The sequence below is a fragment of the Cygnus olor genome, chromosome 2, assembly GCF_009769625.2.
Source record: "Cygnus olor isolate bCygOlo1 chromosome 2, bCygOlo1.pri.v2, whole genome shotgun sequence".
NCBI classification, from domain to species: Eukaryota; Metazoa; Chordata; class Aves; order Anseriformes; family Anatidae; genus Cygnus; species Cygnus olor.
This window is the reverse complement of record NC_049170.1, coordinates 32,494,741-32,515,345: the sequence shown is the minus strand read 5'-3', so window position 1 is coordinate 32,515,345 and position 20,605 is coordinate 32,494,741. Positions and strand designations below refer to the sequence as shown.

The window sequence follows — 20,605 nt, the reverse complement described above, 5'->3', positions numbered from 1 at the left end:
AGAACTAGTATTAGAAGCACCTGCTGCACAGGATAGGAGAGAGTTTCTTTGTGCACAGATGCTTATGAGTGAAGTAGCACACTGGGAGGGAGGGGAGGGGAGGGGAGGGGAGGGGAGGGGAGGGGAGGTGAGCATCAGAGCTGATGTACGGGAAGCAGTAGGGCCAGGGGGCCTGAAAAAAAAAAGGGAGGGCAGGGAAGGATGGCATCTCCCAGTGCCACCAAACCATTAGACCACATGGTCCTCAAATCTGCTTCGTTATTGTAGAGCAGTGAGTGGGACACTGTGAAGTACAGCACTGCCTTCAGGTCCTACAGAAGGTTTGTACAGCCTGAGCCTCCATATGCACCATTTCCTTCTACTTTTCTAGCACATCTCTGTTTTCTTGTGACCATGCAAGAGAGAAAGGAGATCCTTTTATTTAAGGGAATAAATGCTCTCTCTGCAGATGGAGATTTTTAGAACCCTCTTTATGAAGTAACTGTCCTTAGTTAGAGACTAGAGACAAATATTTTTAAAGTTCAGAAGCCATACCATGTGCAAGAAATCATATGCAGGGCACTACCTGCATTACTTCCCAAATCCCAAGAAATATATCATAAGACTTCTCTTATGTGTTGAAATTATTTATTAGGTATACCTAATGTCTACATTGGAACTACGGTCACACAGTTCCACATACTCCACTCCACTAAAGGTGGTAGCCAGCGTAATAGCAAAAATCATCTACACAAATCTGTTGGGGAAATGGGAAAGAAGCAAAGGTAGATAAAGCAAAAACAGCTAGATGGGAGAGCTGTGACAGTGATTACATAAAACATAAATACTTCATCAGCCATCACCAGGTTTCCTCACTTATAAAAAGCTTGAAAAAGGGCAACATTCATGCAAAGCTCATCTCATCATATGGTAATATTGTCAATATGGCATTCATCACACATGCAAATAAACTCATGAAAAAAGAAAAAGCATAGCATGTGGCTCAGTAAAACATCACTTTTATCATACTACATATTTCTCTGGTGTGATTCTTTATTCTCTATTAAAATTATCTCAAAGGAGTATCAAATTGATCTCAGTGAGTGCTCATTACGTTATTAAACAAACCCAAAAATCCTTCATTTTAATGGGTGATTTTACCTACCTGATATAATCAAATTAAAAACATCCAGAATTAAGTCTCCCCAGAGAAGGGTATTGTCTTAATTTAAAATAAATAAATAAATAAAAATAAACAAAACCAACCAGCCTCCTCCCCTAACCAATTTACTTTTACAGCAGCAGCAGAATTTCAGTAAACCCTATTGTTTTACGTCCTTAGCACTGTCATATTGATGCTTTTGCCATTAGTCAGGGAGATCAAAGAAACCTAATGTCTCACAAGGGGTTTGAACTACGGTGAAGAGAACTCTAACTCTGGGTAAGTTTTTGAACACTGTCCAAATCAGATGAACAAAATGTTGCTGTTCTGAGAAGAAACCTATGTGAAATGGGACTGGCAGACTCAGGAAATTCAGAATTAAGTAGAGAACCTTTTGCCTTGTGTACTACTTTGACTCATGTCCGACTGTGCAGTGAATCCCTCAATTGTTCTGTAGACTCACAATTGATTTTGTAGCCTTACCTCTCTTCTTAGTAGCACATACTTATAGCATAGAGCTACTACTATCACTTAATGCAAGCAATGTCAGCAGAGACTGGAGTAAGCATGGAAATTGAAAAGTTGTTTCCTTCCTAAAATGGACTTAAATGTCAGATGCCAGTCAAAATGGGACAGTCTATGTTACTTTCTGTACTCCAGGCAGTGAGGACATTTGTCTCCAGTACTGTAAATCCTGTGGTGGTTTGTTTGTTTGTTTTTCTAAATTGACCGCATACATACCCATAAAATAAAATATTATATTCATTTTTATTTTAGGAAAACCTTGTTAGACTTTACAAAAATATATGCATTGATTCATCAAGCTGTAAGAAATGTTTGAGCAGCTTACACCCAACTACACTGACAAATTTGATAATTCTCACACCTAAATAGCACTTAAATAAATTGCTTCAACGTCTCATTCCTGAGGCTTCTTGTCTCGGACATTGTCTATGCTAGAAAGTTTTACTCTAAGGTTACCCTAATGTCTCCAGAACTGTTTCAGAGGAAGGCACCTATGCTGGGCCTCTTTTTCCATTGCACTGGGTAGATAATCCACTGCCTCCTCTGCTGCAGTCTGAAGCACTGCCCTGTGGGAATTCCCTGCTCTGTACTTTAAGTCTGCCACTGTGAACTGCAGGATATGCAGCTCTTCTCAGGCAACTGTGGGATTTCAGAACAAATCTGTGTGACCTGTCTCATAATTTAATATTTTTCTTAAGATGACATCAAACTGACAGCACACCATCTGATAACAATCCATATCTATAAACTGCCAGGGAAAAATTACAGCATGTTTCCCTACTTGCTCTCATCTTGCTGTTTACATGCTGCAGAGCTGTTATAGCTTATGCACAATTCTGGAAGGCCTTTTTTGTCATCCAAAGAGTCTGAAACTGTGGCAGACCTTTCCAGATTCCCATCACAGCTTAATCCTCCCACTCAGGGCTCACAGTACAGGCCCCAGATGGTTACTTCACATGCATATTTGCTCAATGAATGCACATGGAAGTGGTCAGCTTCACTTACTTCCTCTCAGATCTTCACAAGTATGCTACAGAATTGGCATTTTCCCTGTACTAGAAACAGCTGATCAGTGCAACATGTATGTTTCTAGAGGAAGAATGGCAGCAAGATGGAAAAGCAGTATGTAAAGTCATCATAAATGTACACTGACACATACAGATCTATAGGGCTAAAATCTCACAGCTACCTAAATTTTCATGTGAACACCATGTAGAATGCCTCAGAATACACTGCAAAAAATCCCCTGATACAATTTACTACATGAGAGCACTGAGCAAAACCCAGGTTTGTATGCAGTGGCAAAGTAAACATACGAGGATTCTGCCAAAAAATATCAGGATCAGTTTATTTCCATAACTTCTGCTAGCATGTTTTTCTTCTGTCAGCCAGGCCTTAATAACTTTTCCATGGGTTTCTTTCATTTTAAATTATAAATACCACATGCAGATTGTTAGTTCATACAGTCAGCATAGTGGCACGTAAGCCACTGGACTTCATGCTGGAAGTACAGGAGCAGGTTAAACACGTATTGGGAATGGCATGAGTATTCCTGATTCGCTTTCACAGCAAATGTTTTCCATTCCTACTTTCCTCATGATTTGGGGTAAACCAGTGACTTGGCACGTTTTGAACAATTACCTATGTCTCAGCTGGAGGAGGAATGAGATTGTTCCAGTCCTCTCCACTGCAGACGAAGATTCTATTTAGGATCAACAATAATTTTACAGTAAGCTACAAATTAGTATTAAATTTAAAGTATTTATTTACAGTTCGTTGCAACTCCAGCAGCAACCAAGGTCTCACAGTGGATGATGTTTGATTCTTTCCATCTGTCCATCACACAGATAAATAATCAAGCGCAATCACACCACGGAAAGACACCACAAAAGCACAAAGATAAGCAGTACAGATTCTGCAGTAGACGCTGCTCAGGCCAACTGCGCACAGGGCATATCTCATTATTCTTATCAAAATTTGCTTGCATGTCGTCTTAAAGACTGACATATGTCCTACAGTCACCAAAGGCAAAAAAAATGAGTAAAAAAACCTACTTCCCTTTCATTAGTCTCATTAGGTGGGAATAATGTTCAGTGAGTTGTGTATTGAATCCTACTGAGCCCTGAAAGCTGAAGTGCCCATCGGAAAAGTTGCGCAAGATCCCATATGGACATGCCCTGTCCCTGATTTGAGATTTCAAAAATTATAGCAGCTTGGTGTAGCACCTGGCTAATGATTTCAGTATCTGAACATGAAAGTTTAGTAATCGCATTTGACTGGGTCAGAGATATAATACTGTATTTTAACTGAATGCTCCTTTACATACCTATATATCCTATACCTCTTTATATATATATATATGTACACATAAACATATGTACCCCTCACCTAATATGTAGCTAATATATTTTGACTGAAACAAGACAGATATAGAGGAAGAAAATTCCCAAGTTCCATTACATTTTGGGATTTTGAAAAAAAATCATTGTATAATGCTAATTCTAAAATATTTATTCCTATCTTGATTTTGCAAACAGGACTGAATCCGTTAGTGTTTGGACTGGAAAGAGTATAAACAGTTTCATTAAGGAGATGTGTTAGCTCCAACAATGTTTATTGGGGCAAGACTGCATTCAGGCTGCATATGGTGTACCTTTAAATAGGGCTGTTAAAATACCAAATAAAATGTCAAAGTCCGTCAGGTCTGGAACTTTTATAAATTGTTTAGACTGGGGATAATTTGGGTTTTGTACATCGTTCTTTGCGGATCGTGCAGAAAGGAGATAGGGAAGAGAAGCCGTCCAGGAAGAACAATGAGGGACAGTCAGCGTGGAGCTGCCGACAGGAAGGCGTATTCTGGATCATTACTCCCCTGATCAACAGCGTCCCTCTTCCCTGACAAACTGTTTGCCCACCGATTGCCTCCCCTCTCTCTGGGTGGTATCATGAGGTCATGCACATGACTAAATCATATTAAAAAGAAAAAAAAAAAAACAAACTTCAAAAGGCAGTTCCACAGCAACTTGCCAGCTACATGCACACAACAAGTAACTTCACCTCAGGCTGTAGCACTCTGAAGAAAACAACACTACTTCAGAGCATTGATGGCAAACCTGTCTCCTGCCAGGCTCACCAGCAACCCTAAAGGAGCCACTGGGGCTGCCACACCTTGGTGGCCATCCTCCTTCTTCCCCTCCCACCGCCCAGCAGCGTGGAGCGGGCGAACAAGGCCTGCCTTCAGCCCCCCCGGACCTCCCTGCCTCCCACCCACCGCGTGGCCCGGACCTCACCTTCAGCTCCCGGGAGGCCACGCGGGCCGCCAGCTCGATGACACAGCCCACCGCCATGCGTGCTGCCCCGGCCGAGTGCAACTCATTCCAAACGGTGTCACTGTCCACCTGAGCAAACAGCCGGCCCCAAGAGAAGGGCAGGGGAGAGAGGGAGAGGGAGAGGGAGAGGGAGAGCATGAGAGAAAACAAACCCGTGAGGGAGGGCTGGCAGCGTGACAGCCCATGTACAATAACATCAGTCTTCCGTCCGGGCCAGCTGAAAGGCCTTGTGGACATGGCTTTGCTTATGCTTTTTCCCTGTACGGGCTTCTCCAATGGAAACACATTCCTGTCATGCCTCGCTGCCATTCCCTGTTTAGATTTCTCATTACAAACAGCATTACATCGGCCAGGCTGGGCCTGCTCACCGGCCAGTGGACGCCCTGCACCGGGTCCTCACATTGGTGGGGATGGGGGCCTGCCAGTGAGAGACATGAGATCCCACAGGAGCAGCTACTGCTGTCCCAAAAAAGCATGCCGACAGAAACTGACCAGCAGCCCAGATCATGATGTGTTTTAAAATTAGCAGTAAAAGCTTCTCTTTCTTACCCAGGCAGGCATCATTTTTAAATGATTGAAATCACAATGATTCACTGTTTAGCTTAATTTCACTGGTTACCATTGCCATAGACAAAAAAATAAAATGAAATAAATTGAAGTACTGCCTTTGTTGTATTTCCAGTTTTGATGGACTGCTAAGTTTTGACTGAAAGGCTTTAGATCACTCTTTATAACAGAGGAATGTGGTTGCTTAAAGCAGAGAAAATTCTCATTTTTGCATGCTATACAAGTGAGTGTCACACATTAAACGTTACATGAATATTTAAATATAAAGATAAAATAAAGATATTTTAATTGTAAAATATAAATAAAATATTATAAAGACAGCTAAGCAGCACTGTTCTACAGCTTCAATCAGTAACCCAACATTTTACTTTTGAAATATATTTTTAGCAACTATTCATTTGCAGAAACAAACAACATAGTGTAGATGAAATGTTGCATATCCCTTATATGCTATTATGCCAAGCAGACACGATGGTGTGAAACAGTCTGAAAAAATCATCTAAAGAGACAGCCAGACTTCCTTGATGCTCCATGGGAAGTGCATTTAGTAGTATCATACGGCACAAATTTATCATGAAAAGAGAAACGTTTAGGGATAGACAAAATACTGTGGCAGATGCTATTTGGATAAATTCCAAGTACACTGAGACATGTTTTAAGTTTGAACCAGAAGCTTCTGTTCCTAATTTCTTTAAAAAGAAAAAAAAAAAAAAAGAAGAAAAAAAAAAGAAAAGAAAAGAAAAAAAAGAAAAAAAAAGAAAGAAATCAAGTAATTGAAAATGGATGCAAATGCTGCTCGACTGTGGAGGTTCTGAGGAATTCTCTGATTAGTCATTTGAAACAGAAAGAAGCTTGATCTTCTCTCTACACCTGTCAAATGTCTTCACCATTACTGTTACAATAATATTATATTTCAAGCTACTAAAATGATCATATTTTTCAGTTTGCTGGGCCTGAGTTTTCTATCATTTTGATCAGTTTTGTGTTCATGCAGTAAAACTAATGAAAATAATTCCTATTCACAATAGGCATGAATAAAAAGCATGGACTGTGCTTGCAAACTTCAGAATAACAATAATAACAACACATTGTGTTTTCATCTGAGAATCTCAAAAAGTTGTCTAAACACAATTAAGCATCATCAGCTTAATACAGGATGATTTATTATATTTGTTTTGCAGATTGGTAGCCTGAGACACAAATCAGTAGGTAACTCAGGAAATTACAGCAAGAAACCAGAAAGAAACCAAGTAGTAAAAATATCATGACATATTTAACATTAGGCAGAACTTCAGGTTCTCTCTCTGCTGCTTTAAAGCAACTGTGAATCAATTTTATTTTTAAAACAAATAAGGAAATAAATAAGTAGAGGTCATTGGTTAAATCAATTTAATCAAATCATAATAAAGTTTGAAAAATACAGTGCAGTACTTTAAATAAAGAAATATCAACAAGAGGGCTGGGAGGGAGTACTTTCTTGCCATTTTTATGGCTAGCAAATTAAGGATAACATGAAGGAGTGGCTGATGAAAATGATTCAGTGGCAGCTGCTCAGTACACCAGGGCACAAGCAGGAGTCTGCATCCTCAAAGGGACTATGATTCATTTCCAGGAAGGCCGATTAAGTTAAAATTGTAACCACAGCTTGAGAGTACCCACCCTTCAAGACAGTTGTCTGCTCTGACACATGAGACGGCAGTTTCTTCAACTGCTGAACACTGAGTATTGGCCAGGATATGGCATTTATCATTTTCCGCTTTCAGCTGAGTGTGAGGAGACTGAACTAGGACAATAAGACCAAATATCTTCCACTGCAAAACTTCCTTCATTACAGAATTGTACCTGGACTGGATGTAAATGGGCTGTCAGGAAACAAAATAGCATTTCTCGAAGAATTTTCAGAAATGACCACCTAAAAGTACACAGGAAATTCAGGATATTTTAGCTGATCTCTTGGGGAATATTGTAGCTGATCTCTTGGGCATAGTATGTACAACAAACTGCAAATTCTCAAAGCCAGAGTTAGCCAATTGAAGCTGCATATCTTAGTACATAGTTATTACAAGAAAACTAACATACCGATATGAATATAATTACCCTGAAAAGGTAAAGTATTATAAACTTGGATGTTAAAATCTGTTTCATAGTCATGCAAAATTCAGACTGAATTTTTGAGGAATATCTCATGAAGAACAACCTAGAAAAACTTTCATCCTACAGCCAAAACGTTAGCTGTCACAACTAGAAAATACCATGCCAGTCCATTTTACCTCTCTATTAATGTGATGTATTGCCTTAAATATTTCAGGTGCTTAAACAGAGATTTTGTTTTAGTGTTATTCAATGTTTACTTTGCAACTTGCTGTTGTAATACAGTGATGTAAGTGGCAAACACGTTAAAATTACAGCTACTATCTGGCCTAGTTGTCATGCTGTATATGAAATACAGCTATGTAAAATCCTACCAGATATGCTTTTTATTCCTGTGAGATGAAATGATTGGATCTTATATGAGTAAAGAGTATAGGATTATGATTTCTGGTTCTCCTTCAGGTATAGATCGAATTTATCTGACAGTCATCTAGGTGCTAAGTATGCATAACCTTGTGACAAATGTAATACCTTCTAAATCACAGTCTATGATAAAGTCAGATGGAATTTAATAAACTTTTTTTACTTTTCAGTTTTTTTACTTTTGTTCTGTAAGTGCTTTGGAGTAGCCTAAGAATTTAATAAAAACTCCTTTTTTTTTTTTTTTTTTTCAGAAGATGTTAAAAAATTACAGAAAATACAGATTTCTAGTTTGTTCCTAACAGAGAAATTCTGCTTAGTTACATGCATTATTTTAATTCAAGAATCCTTTTAAAAATTGTCAGGGTAGGAAAGTATTTGGAATATCTAACCAAAATGAAAAAGAATGGTTTTTCAAAGCCTCAAAACGTCAGAGGTAAACTATGAGCATACCACACATTTCGTTATCAAAAAAGCCTATCACGACTGCAGCTCTTCAAAGAAGAAGTATTGTGCATGATAACAGCAAGAGCCAGAAAACACAAGCCCTATCTGAATACTAAACTTTTAAACACACATATGGATTTACTTCACTCTGAGTTTCCTGAATGAGCAGTGTAGGCTGTAGACTTTTTCAAGCACATCTAGTATAGCTCAATCATTGGCATGTGTAGCAAAGCTAATACTCTGTAAAGCTACAGATGATAGAAATTAAGCTACCTGTCCCTGAAGTGGATGTGGAGGCATTAAAGAGGAAAGGAATGACTTAAGTGAAAAGAAATGTAGGTAACTTTTCCTGACTGAATGCTACTAATGTTTCAAGTGCTGTGTGCAGAAATTCCCTGCTTTACACTATAAGAAAGAGAGAGAGACAGAGAGAGAAAGAAAGAGAGAAAGAGAGAAAGAGAGAGAGAGAGAAAGAGAGAGAGAGAGAGAGAGAGAAAGAGAGAGAGAGAGAGAGAGAGAGAGAGAGAAAGAGAGAAAGAGAGAAAGAAAGAAAGAAAGAAAGAAAGAAAAGAATAATATGAATGTTTCCTGCAAGAAGTACCAATGTGATAACTTGACTTTCACAATGAAGACTTTAAGCATACTGAAAACAAGCTAAGAAACAGCAGAGATGTTGTAGCAGATAGAAACCTTGTATTGTACCACTTTCAGGGCTAGAATATTTCATGTTAAGATAGACTGACTATAAAGTTTGAAAGTTACCAACTCCTTATGCCTTCATCAGGTAGTGGTATGTGTGTGTGTGAAGATGGAAAGACATGGAAATACTTCTGAGAGGGAGATTGTTTACATAAGGGCCTTTCTGAAATCCCCGTATTTGCTAAAACTGGAAAAGCTACATGTCCTGCTATCTAGAACCTCAGAGAGGCAAAAAGTGGCATAATAATAATTTATCAGCATTCTTATATTTATAACTGTCTTTTGTTTTACTTGTCCTTTCCCCTGCACTCCTCATCCTCAGTCGTCCTTCCTCCAGAAATGTCACAGGATTTGCCTAATTGTCACTGGATCACAGTTCTGCTGACCAGCTATGTTGCTGGCAGTCTGACAAACCCTGCCATTTTTCACACTCTGTGTGGTTTATTCATTTGTATGAGTTATTTCTCTTCCTTGAATAATTAACTGTGAGCTCTGAAGTTGTCTTAAATACACATTCACTGATAATTAGGTGGCAATATAAAAGAGAGCTAAAGCAATTGCTCTGCGATACATTCTGACAATGCATCCTAGAGTTTGACTTCTCTCTCTATCACACACACACATACACACACACACACTTTGTTACTTGACATAAATGGAGCTTCCACAATGGAATTCTGATTTCATTCCTAAAAGGAATTGAAAATATACTAAATCTCACATCCTGTTCTGAATTCACTGCACAGTTGTTGCCATCATAAAAATCAAAAACAGTCCTCCAAGAGTTACCACATGTCCCTGTCAGAGATATTCTCCTTATTCTCTGAGAATAGTTCAAAAACACAATCTGTCATTTACCTGCTCATGGAAATTTTAGCCAGTGATAGCAGTGCTATGTGTACACTAACCTGCACAACAAGCTAAAAAGAAGCAGTTCTTCATAGCAGTTTAAAATTATTGTTTCACCTCTCTTTAAAGAGCAGAGGTAGGGCTCAACTATTCTTAGGTGGAAGTTAATTCAGTATGCATTTCTGTTGCAATATTTCAACATGAATCTGGAAAAACTAGTACATAAAAAAATGCTGTCCTTAGATATAAATGCTTATAAAACTGTGAAGTAAATAAAATCTAGTTAGCTAACAACATTGTAGCTATTTGCAGTAAACAAACTGATTAAGCCCTCTGTGAGGAATAATATGGGAGAATACAGAGCTCTTTAGTGATACCACAATTGAATAAAACTTGTGTATTGCAGAGCAAATTCCTTTGTTTTAGTTTTAAAAGCGTTCAGTCTCACACTCTTCCACTCATGCCAGAGCAAACATGTTTCCATCATTGAGTTTTTTCATTTCCCTGGCATGAAAATAGAAATGAAATGTTTTCCTGAAGTGTTGCAACCTCTAAACCTTGTGTGTGGCATTTTGCTCTTACTTCCAGCAACAAGTCTGCTGTTCTTGGAGAGAGTTGGTGCCAGCGAATGCCAGTACATAAGTCTGGAATACATTGCTCGTGACCATGAGCAGTGCAGTTTCCCAGGTGCCACACTCATAGCTCTCACTTTCCACTCCTACAGATGTACTCGTGGTCATTCATCACCTCTGTGATTTCCACTAAGAAGCAAAAGGTCCTCGGCGTGCTTCTCAGCTGCTGTTTCATCTCACCATGACTAAAGAAGTGAAGGTGTGCACATCACCTCTAAGGAACAACCTCTAATGGCCTGTCAGCCACATCACTCAGTAAGGAACAAAGGAGAAAAGGCTGACATCTCTTCCATAAATCCTCCACACAGGAAGTTTGTGAAAGTGGGTTACTTTAGGAAAAATATGTACTAAGAGCTTCCTTTATTTTTACTGTTACTTTACAGCTGTATCAGAGACTTGTTTTGTCAAAGGCCTTTCCAACTGCTTTAATCTAAAATGCCTGCCATAGAGAGTACTTAGAATATCATTTTTTCATACTTCCAGTGTGATTTACAAACAAATTGTGAAAGGGATGCGATCTTTAGACTCCACTGGGATGAATAGTTCAAAGGATCTTCACAAATCATTGCTTGAACAAAAAAGGTGGAATTCACTTGGTTTGCATTGGTTTCTCTGCTGTGTTTGAGTAATTCCAGTACAAGAATTCACCAGCTATAATAATCATGGAAATGGACTTTTAAAAAGAATTTTAGCAGCTATTAATTCTGACCTCAAAAGCCTCTTTCAGTGCAACAAGGAATGTTGACAGTACCTGTACCTACTACATGTAGGATATATAACATTTTCAAGTGTCACCTGCCAATAATGATCTAACTTGTACAGCTATTATAAAGCAAAATCAATTTTAAGAAAATACTAACAAAACATTTCTAAGCAGAAAATAAAAATTGAATGTCTACCATAGTTATTGATGGTGGTGGTCCACCTCAGATAAATAAATGCAGCACCCCTATTTCCCTACAAAGGGAGTTCGCATGGAGGTTTGTAAAAAATCAAGTAAATATGTGATGTCTGTATTTAAAAATAAATCTATTTGTATTCAAAATGAGAATAAGAATAGAATCAGGCTAAGTCAAGCCAAAAGCTGAACACAACAATATCTTCTGAAGTAGTTTTATTCATTGACTCTCCTAAACTTCCTTTTATGACAAGCATTTAGAATCTCTGGGTCTTAGAAAGCATGCATTAAACATCCAAAAGGACCTCAAAACCTTAATGAAACAGCAATGTGTGGATCATTGGTAGGGGGAATGGAGGGAGGATAGCATGGATTAGATGTGGATTAGAACTTGTTTTTAGACAAAACTCATAAATAAAACACTTAGGCCCAGATTCAAGTCTCAGATATGTGGCATATATCACCAGATGCTTGTAAAAATGTTACTGCACTTACAGACCTAGCCCTGAGTACTCTATTAGTTTAACTTGACATTTGTTTTAGGTTTTAATGGATTAGTGTGCGAAAATGCTTGTGCAACTGCCTTCTTATGTTTGATCATGCAGTTTCCAAGGGTTCACAAGCAAACAGATAAAACAATGTGTAGCTGCTTGTAATGCACACAATTACAGAAAAAAAAACTTTTATATGACTTATTTTTAAAAAAATTGGCAACTTGTTGCTGAAAAAAAAATTAGCAATGCATAGCACTTCAGCTTTCTTCTTGGCTGTAGATGATCTTTCTGTCATAGGACACTATGGAGCTCTGCTAGAACCTGGCGTTTATTCAGACAAGGAGCATATCAACATTTCCTCTTCAGAGGTTTTTTTCTGTCCATCTTGGAGGCTAAATTCTGTCAATAAAGATGTGATGTGCTTTTAAAGAGCAAATGTGAATTCTACTTTCTTTACTGAATTCTCATCAAATTTAATTGCATATATGGAGTGAATTTGTATACAATACTATTGTATGTAACACTATTCCACTATTTACATTTAACATAAATATATATGTTTAATATACATATATGTTTAATATCCTAGGAAATAAGTGGGCTTCTTTGCATATTGCTGGCCTTAGGTAACAGTAATTTTTAAAAATCATGCAAAATGAAGTAAGGTTTTTAAAGGATTGATTTTATGATAGCTCATTAGCTTCAAAATAATTTTCTTTCTTCTATGCTATGTATCTTTGTTTACAATTTGAATCTGGTCTACTACCAAGCAAAAATGCTCCTCTGTTAAAAATTGGAAAAAAATAAATTAAAAAAAAATTAAAACCACAAATTTTCTAAGGGACCAAATTCTGTGCTTGACAGGATTACCTTTAGCACTCAAGTTAGCAGATTACCACTCTTGAGCTCTCCATCTTCACCTGCTACAAGTTAAAGCAGACTGAGACATTTCTAAAACAGACCTGCCTGCAGTGATGTCAGGGAACAATGTCTCTTAGTTGAACAGTTTTGCCTCTCATTAAGCATCAAGCCCTGTGGTATATGACACAGGGCCACCTCTGTGCCATGAGTGGACAAGAATAGGACAAAGTATCTGCCTTTTAGTCTGAAGAAATTGTTTCCTTTTGTTGTGGGCACCATATTGATATGCTAAATAGAGCATCCACACTCTACCAGAGGTGAGATACCATTGTATGTTCCAGATCTGCAGATGAAGTCTCTGCACCTTGCTAATGGAGGAATATCTACTTATTTCTTCTTCTGATCATCCAGATTCGCATTATCAAACTTAACTTTTTTTTTTTTTTTCCTAAAATTAATGTGTCTAAAATTAGGAACTTAGTTGCTTAAAGTCCCTATCAATGAGGGGAATCAAGTACCTCCAGACAGTTCTTCAGATCTTAGATGGACTGAGTCCTGCTCTAATGGTGCACATGGCTCTTTAATGGCTACATAGGTAAGCATGGATAGCCAGGCTCTTGCTTTGGGTGTTTCAGTAGTACGTCTAAGAATGCCTATGAAAGACAGCCTCAGTAAAGTGAGAAATGGTTCATTCCTCCAAAACATAGTCCAGTCAGTTCCAAGCTGACCTGAACTGTCACAAATGACAGGGGTAAGACACCTAAAAGAGTGCTTGCCAGAGCAACTGGGAGTACATTATACCCTCATTCCCCCATTCTGTAGATAGCCTAAATAGGTTTGTCTGGAACTGCATTGAGTGTCCCAACACGCAGACCCCTGCGTGCTCCAGGCTGACAAACCTCCAGTCCCATGCCTACTGGCCTTGCATCACACCGTGGGGTGGCATCAGGATGACTGTTTTCACCACATATTTTGATTACCTCTGCAGAAAACATCACAGAGTCAGAGCTGTGTAACCTTGAGTCCTGAATAGTCATGCAAAATACCTTAATTAAAGTACAGTGCTGTAGTGAATTTGTGTTGATTAAACCTTGGAACTTTTTAGGGATGGTGTAGCCAGGGAGGCTTAGGAGATAAGTCTTTTATTCACAAAAATCTCTTGCAATCTTCTCCAAAATGTTACAACTGAAAAATTTCAGGAGGTTAATAAGCCCACTCAGACAAGCAGATTGAATTGATAGGTGAACATATCAACACATGTTATATTGATGATTTTAGAGTGGGAAATTTCACACTGGGTAGCTGAGCTTCTAGGAATAACAGGTTACTTTCACCAAACAAGGAAACAGACATTTTTGGTTGATGTTGTGACAGGATTATGCCTGTTTTGGTACAGCCTGGGACAGAGTGGAAGGACCCAATTTAATTGTAACACCTATGTGGAGGTGATGTTTAGTTTGAGTGCACAAACCATACTGAGTCTGATTTCATTACAGCCAGATTTAGATGTGGATATCAGGAGAGACCTGCAAAACATCTGGGATCCTAAAATCTGCAACAAAGACACAGTGTTATCACCAATACCTTCTTAATTTTTACACCATGGTACCAGGTTGATACCAGTAATTCTTATAAGAGGAGCACTAATTTGTAAAAAGTAAAGGCTGAAAATTCTTCCTGCACACAGACTGGGGAGATCAGGAGAAGAATGAGAAGCAGCAGAAAACAATTTGTTTCCTGATTGACTTACTAAAGTTGTGCACTAGTGAGATGTTGCCTTTCTTCTTGCATTCTTCCTGTGTGGTCAGGATAAAAAGTAGTACTGTCCAGCTACCACAGCATGGAACGCTAGGGAGAAACTCCACATTCAGAAAATTTAGAGAGATGCTACAAATATTTTGTAGGATTTGGAAAAACATAGAGAGATTTTATAGCTTCATATTTCTTTTTTGATTGTTTCAGGCCAAATTCTTTTCTGGTATAAAAGATCTAAGTTATATTCCAGTTAATGAAACAAGACCAGCTTATCCCAGAAGAAAAACTCATTCCTGCTCTGCCACAACAGCAAAATTAGAGAAAATGCAATGGACTTTCCCAGTATGTAGAAGCCATTCTTAACTACTCAGATGGCTCAGCATTTAATGCATGAACCAGTCTGTTCAGCTTTCTAAAGATTTATTCTGCAAAAGTCTAATTTCTTGAAGGGTGGTGTTCTCCCACAGCTCCTCCTCTTGCAGTTTAAAGTTCTGACTTTACACATTACAGGTTTGGAGCAGTGTCTTTGAGGGGGGAAGAGCAGGGGGAATTGGATAACTGCCCAATTTTATATGATAAAAGTGAAATTCTCTTCTGTCGGCAGGGCAATCCCCAGGGAACAACGTATGAAACCCAAACTTAAATAAAATCATATCCTGTTTGCAAACATCATATTCCCTTTGCTTCTCAGTAATCTGGACCCATAAACCCCAGCACAGCTTGAGAGCCCATTCCTCATCTAAACAAATGCCATAAGCCCCTTTATACTTTTACAACCATGTCAGAAAATAATATTGACTGCCAATAGTGATGTGATTGGAGTTGCCTCCTCTGAGCCATAAAAGAAGCAGTCTGTTATCAATTTCTCTAAATGCATCAAGGGAATTATGGGTCGGTTCAGTTCCAAGTTATAAATGACAATTCAAAAGCCACAGAAGTGTTTGAAGCTGGGAGCCGATGATGACATTATCATAAAAGCCTGCTCTTCTTTGCTTTTGTGGTTGTTTTTTTTTTTGCCTATCAACTAGGCAAAAAAATATGGCTGAGAAATGACTTCAAGATTTCTTCACACAGCAGCAGGTCAAACAGGCAGAAAAATAATCACTATTTTTAGTGACAGACTGAGGCAAGGAGATGAAACTTGCTCACATTAAAAGTAGATTTCTGCTTTTTTTTTTTTTTTATCATTTTCACAGCAGAACAGAAGGGGAGGAATTGCAATAGATGGATGCAGTGATTAAATGATCAGTTATATCTCCAGTGGCTATTCATAGAAGAAAAATTGTGGAATTGTCTGATAATTTGCAGGACCAAAAAATAATTTGTGATTATTCTCCCCATTTGGCCATTTCACCTGCAATCTACTCACCTCCTGGAAAACTTTTCACATTCCAAACCTCTGACCAGCTGCAAGAAACCATCTCTTAGTATTAAAACCACTGGACATAGAGCTGCTAGTCTCTCTCCAGCACAAGGAATTACATCCCTCCAGTATTTGAACTTTTTAACCTTAGTTGGTCCAGGTACAGTATTCAACTTGAAAAAAGAATAAAAACTACTATTGAAAGAGGGAGGTCCCATACTTCAGTAGATGCTATGTTACTGAATCTGGGTAGTCCACTGATTAAAAAAAAAATACATATATATATATATATATAATTTATGCAAGAAAACCTGTTATGGACAAATTTAGGTTAGATATAACCTTTTTTTTTTCTCCCTCTGTGAAACCTGGTCAGTTTGGTTGTCAGTATGAGTCACCTTAGGGCTGTTAGATAGGGAGATATTTATTAGTTGTGTAGTTTCTTATTCTTTATTTTTCTTCTGAAAGCCTGGCATATACCTATCCAAATTCAACAACAACCCTGACTTAAGCAGTCACTATCACTGCTTGAAAGCAAATTAAAATGTTTACAAAATCGGTAAACAGTAGCTTTACATGTATTTTGCATTGAAGTAGAAGATTCAGAGCTGTGATGAAAAAGGATCAGAGAATATTGTAACTTTGTTAGGGACACTTCCTCTAGTTTCCTTTGCAAAATGCTTGAAAGAGCTTTATTTTACTACAGTCACTGTAAGTGATATTGAAAGAAGAGGATCCCTCATCTTGACTGCAGTTTTTTGGTGCTGTTGGAACAGAGATAACAACAAAATCAATAATATAAGCAGAATTCAGGGTTACAGAGGTTGGTTGGATCTTTAAGTCCTGTGGGAACAATGCAAGCTATCCCAAACTCATGCCGATAATCTTAACAGCCCATCAGCTCATCATGTCTGCAATGCCTATGAAGTCTGCATTTCAGTCCTTACTCCAAGAGTAGTTTACATTTTGTCCAGTGATTCTTTCATGTGAAATATATAAGCTTTGTGGAACAGAGGCTTGGAGCTAGGACTTCACATTATTTACAAATGTGTGATAGGTAGATTGTACATTTAGATATACCACCCTTACTCCTTGCTCTGTCTTACTGGCCCAGTGCTCTTTCCAACTGTGGTACAGCTTCAGTGTGTGGCATGAGGGTCCCAAACCAGAACCAGACTATGATCTCCATATTGGTAACAGCATCACTTAAGAAATGGGAACTCTGATATTAAATCCAGCCTGGCAGTGAAGAAGAATAAGCCTAGGTGTGACCATTGCCTGTGTGAGTAGTTTAGCTGCTAATGTATTTAATAATAGAAGGGCTGCATAATAACAGCCAGCAAGGTCCACATATGGTTAGAAGACAATAGAATCAAAGAGCTCGGAAAACTATCATTAAAGAGAGAGCCATAAAGTCTTTGAAGTCTTCTGCAAGAACTGATGTCTTTTTTTTTTTTTTAATATCCTTTCTCCCTGGATTCTTTAGTGAACAAGTAACCAATTAAGCAAGCAAGAAAATAAATAAAAGATAAGAAAAAATAAATTTAAATTCTTCTTCTCACAGTCTTTTCATGAACTATGTCCTGATCTTACTGCTTTACGTTGATTACTGCTTCATACTGAGTAATGCTATTCAATTAATTTAAAAACTACTAAGTAGCAATGCTTCTTTCTTTCTACCATCTTTTTTGAAAGTAAATGTAGGAATTGCTTTCCAGACAGTTTGAAATAGCTCCTTTTCCCAGAGCTCATCCTAACCAATAGACAGCCAAATATCACTGAAAGAGAGTTCCTAATCTGATTATTTACCTTGAAAAAGGTCACAACCCATTCCCTTAGAAGAGCCCCACAGCAAGCCTGACAATAATATGTAGAAAGGGAAACCAACTCGAAAAAAATAAATAAAGTATCGATTTCTACAACATGTTCTTTAATCCAATTTCCATGATTCTAAATCAGAAATAAAGCAAATAGACCCAAGAAAGTACAGATAAATTTAAGCATTTAAAAAGCTAAGTTATACTGAGCATTTCTGACTTATGTTAGCTTTAGAATGGACAGCATACTTTTATTACTGAAAGTATTTAAAAGGATTTCAAAGTCTGTCTCTATTCATGATTTTTAACACTAACTTATTAATGCCTGAATAACGTGTTTCATAGAAAAATCTTTTATAGTTTAATTTTCAAAGCCCACCATGGTCATATTTACTTTCCAAAGCTCACAGAAAGAATTGTCAAGGAATTTTGCATCACCTCCTCTTTGCTCAGAAGTCTGAACAACATTCTTTCACAACTTCATTCATCTCTTGTTCAACTCTCTGTAAACTTCTTGATAAACTTCAATAACTGTGAAAAACTACCTTAATAACAATTGATTTCACCTTTTTTTTATAGAAAAGTGTGTATGCATATGCATGTGTGAATATGTGCACACAGGTGTGCATAGAGGTGCATTTGCAAGTGTATGTCTACATGTCTATGTGTAACATTAGCCGGTCCATATACAGAAATGATCCCCAAGTTTCAAATACAGCAAGTTGCTAATCACCAAGTTCCAAATTTTAGGCAGAATCCTCAGCAAGTGTAAATCCATAGTAGGGGAGCTTGAATGGTTACCACTTCTCGATACTTTGTCTTTAACTCATAGTTCATAAATCCTCCAAAATTACTAAATTCTGAAAGTTAAAATGAAATTATTAGCTTTCTGTGTTAAGTTCCTACAACACATATTTTGTTTTTCAGGGATACAATAATAATAATAATAGTAGTAGTAGTAGTAGTAATAAAATAATAATAATAATAAAAAAAAACAAACAACTATAAAGAAGACTACTGTGGCATAGAACTTATCCTTTGTGGAGTATAAAAGTAAATAAAACATTAGAAGTCTGCACTGGAAGTCGACCTATAGTTCTAATTGCAATCCAGAGATTGTGGCTTTATTTCTGTATACTCATAAGGGAACAAGGGAACTTAAGCATATGTGCATCATCTAGGCAGCCCATCCATATCTAGTAATATTAGCATTTTGATATTGCTAACATTAGTAAATAATGGGTGCAGCTGGTCCAGATATGTAGAATACTGCTGTGTAGGAAAAAAAAAAAAAAAAAAAAAAACTATGAGTGATGCCAGAATCAGTAGATATTCTCCATTCTAAATGTTTTTCAATAGTGTAGATGAATTCATTACCTAGTATTGCAATGCATTTTTATCTACAGATTTTTTCCACTGAGTTCTAATACTCACTTGGAAGACCGTATTTCAGAATGAATCTGTTTCAAAACGGGCCATAAAAATGCTCAATTAATTTATTAGTTTAACAGAACCCAAGGAATTTTCTAGCAACTAGTGAGCAGTTCTCATAATGCTAAATGTTAGTGTCAATAATTTTTTTCTCCTCTCTGAATAATGCAAAGCTATATTTATTTTCGCTTCTTCAAAGCTCGTTCTGCTAGAAGAAATTGCACCCATGTTACTTTTCTCAAAAATAGATCACATGCAAAAAAGAAAAAAAGAAAGAAAGAAAGAAGGACAACTAAGAAATGTACACATTTTCACAAAATATGTTCCTGTCTAACTGCTCTATATGCTTGTTGCAATGTACTTTTTTCTGTGTCTTTGAGTATGGTATGATAATGTCTTAGATTTCATCTCGAGATTCATCATCAACTTCTCATGACTTTGAACTGATGCAGCAACAGTGCTACAGAGCTCATGAATGAATATATGTGTTGTGTACTTTCCTTCTTGCAAAATAAATAAATAAATAAAAATCTACTTACCCCAAGTCCCCCACAAGGCAACAAGGAAAAGAGTTTTTGAGACACGTTTCCTATATATTAAAGAAAAAAAGAAACAATAAGCATCAGTTATCAAAAATTCATTTAAATACCGGAACAGTAATCCCTCTACTATAATTCTGATTTCTGAATTTTGGTATCACACAGTGAAAATATCATGTATTCAAACAAATAATATCAATAACACTTAGAAAGCAAATCAGCCATGGTGCATTGAAATTACTCTTTTTCAACAGTGACAAATCTTAAGATTGGTAAACAATAGTTTCAAAGGAGTGTATAAGTAATGCTCCAAACTCCACAGATAGTCATTCTGTACTACAGCTAGTAGTCAACCCGTTATGTTTAGTTGCTGCAAAGATAAGCAGCTTGTCTAAGTTAGTCATCTCAGCTTCTTCTACAGCCAGTGGAGTGAGATAGGCACCTCCGCCCAGCCTAGATAACTGATGGGATGAATTATACTTGAGAAGTGCCTGCTTCTTTTCACTGACAACAGAGGGAACCTCATTAAGGTCTACATGCAACTGATGACTAATTTTTAAACTTCAGCTCTCCAAAAAGTTTCTGCTTTGAAAATTGCAGTCTTCATCTTCCTACTTTGGCAAGAATAGTTCTGACCATTTACATTCCGTCAATGAACAAGTTAATATTTTAAAACATAAAACAAAATACTAGTTGTTTCTGTATTACTCAGTAATTGTATTATACTAATGGGAACAAATACTTAAT

The 20,605-nt window shown here is 37.4% G+C and overlaps 1 protein-coding gene across 12 annotated transcripts in view; it reads right to left on the bottom strand.

Moving 5' to 3' along the window:
• Positions 1 to 20,605, bottom strand: part of HDAC9 (histone deacetylase 9) — a 480,477-nt gene that overhangs the window by 112,387 nt on the left and 347,485 nt on the right. For all 12 annotated transcript variants that reach the window (XM_040545937.1, XM_040545942.1, XM_040545936.1 and 9 more), the window contains 2 exons: positions 19,859 to 19,908; positions 4,957 to 5,064 (listed from right to left, as the gene is read on the bottom strand). In XM_040545937.1, the coding sequence (XP_040401871.1) occupies positions 4,957 to 5,064; positions 19,859 to 19,908 (158 nt within the window). The remainder of the gene's footprint in view (positions 1 to 4,956; positions 5,065 to 19,858; positions 19,909 to 20,605) is intronic.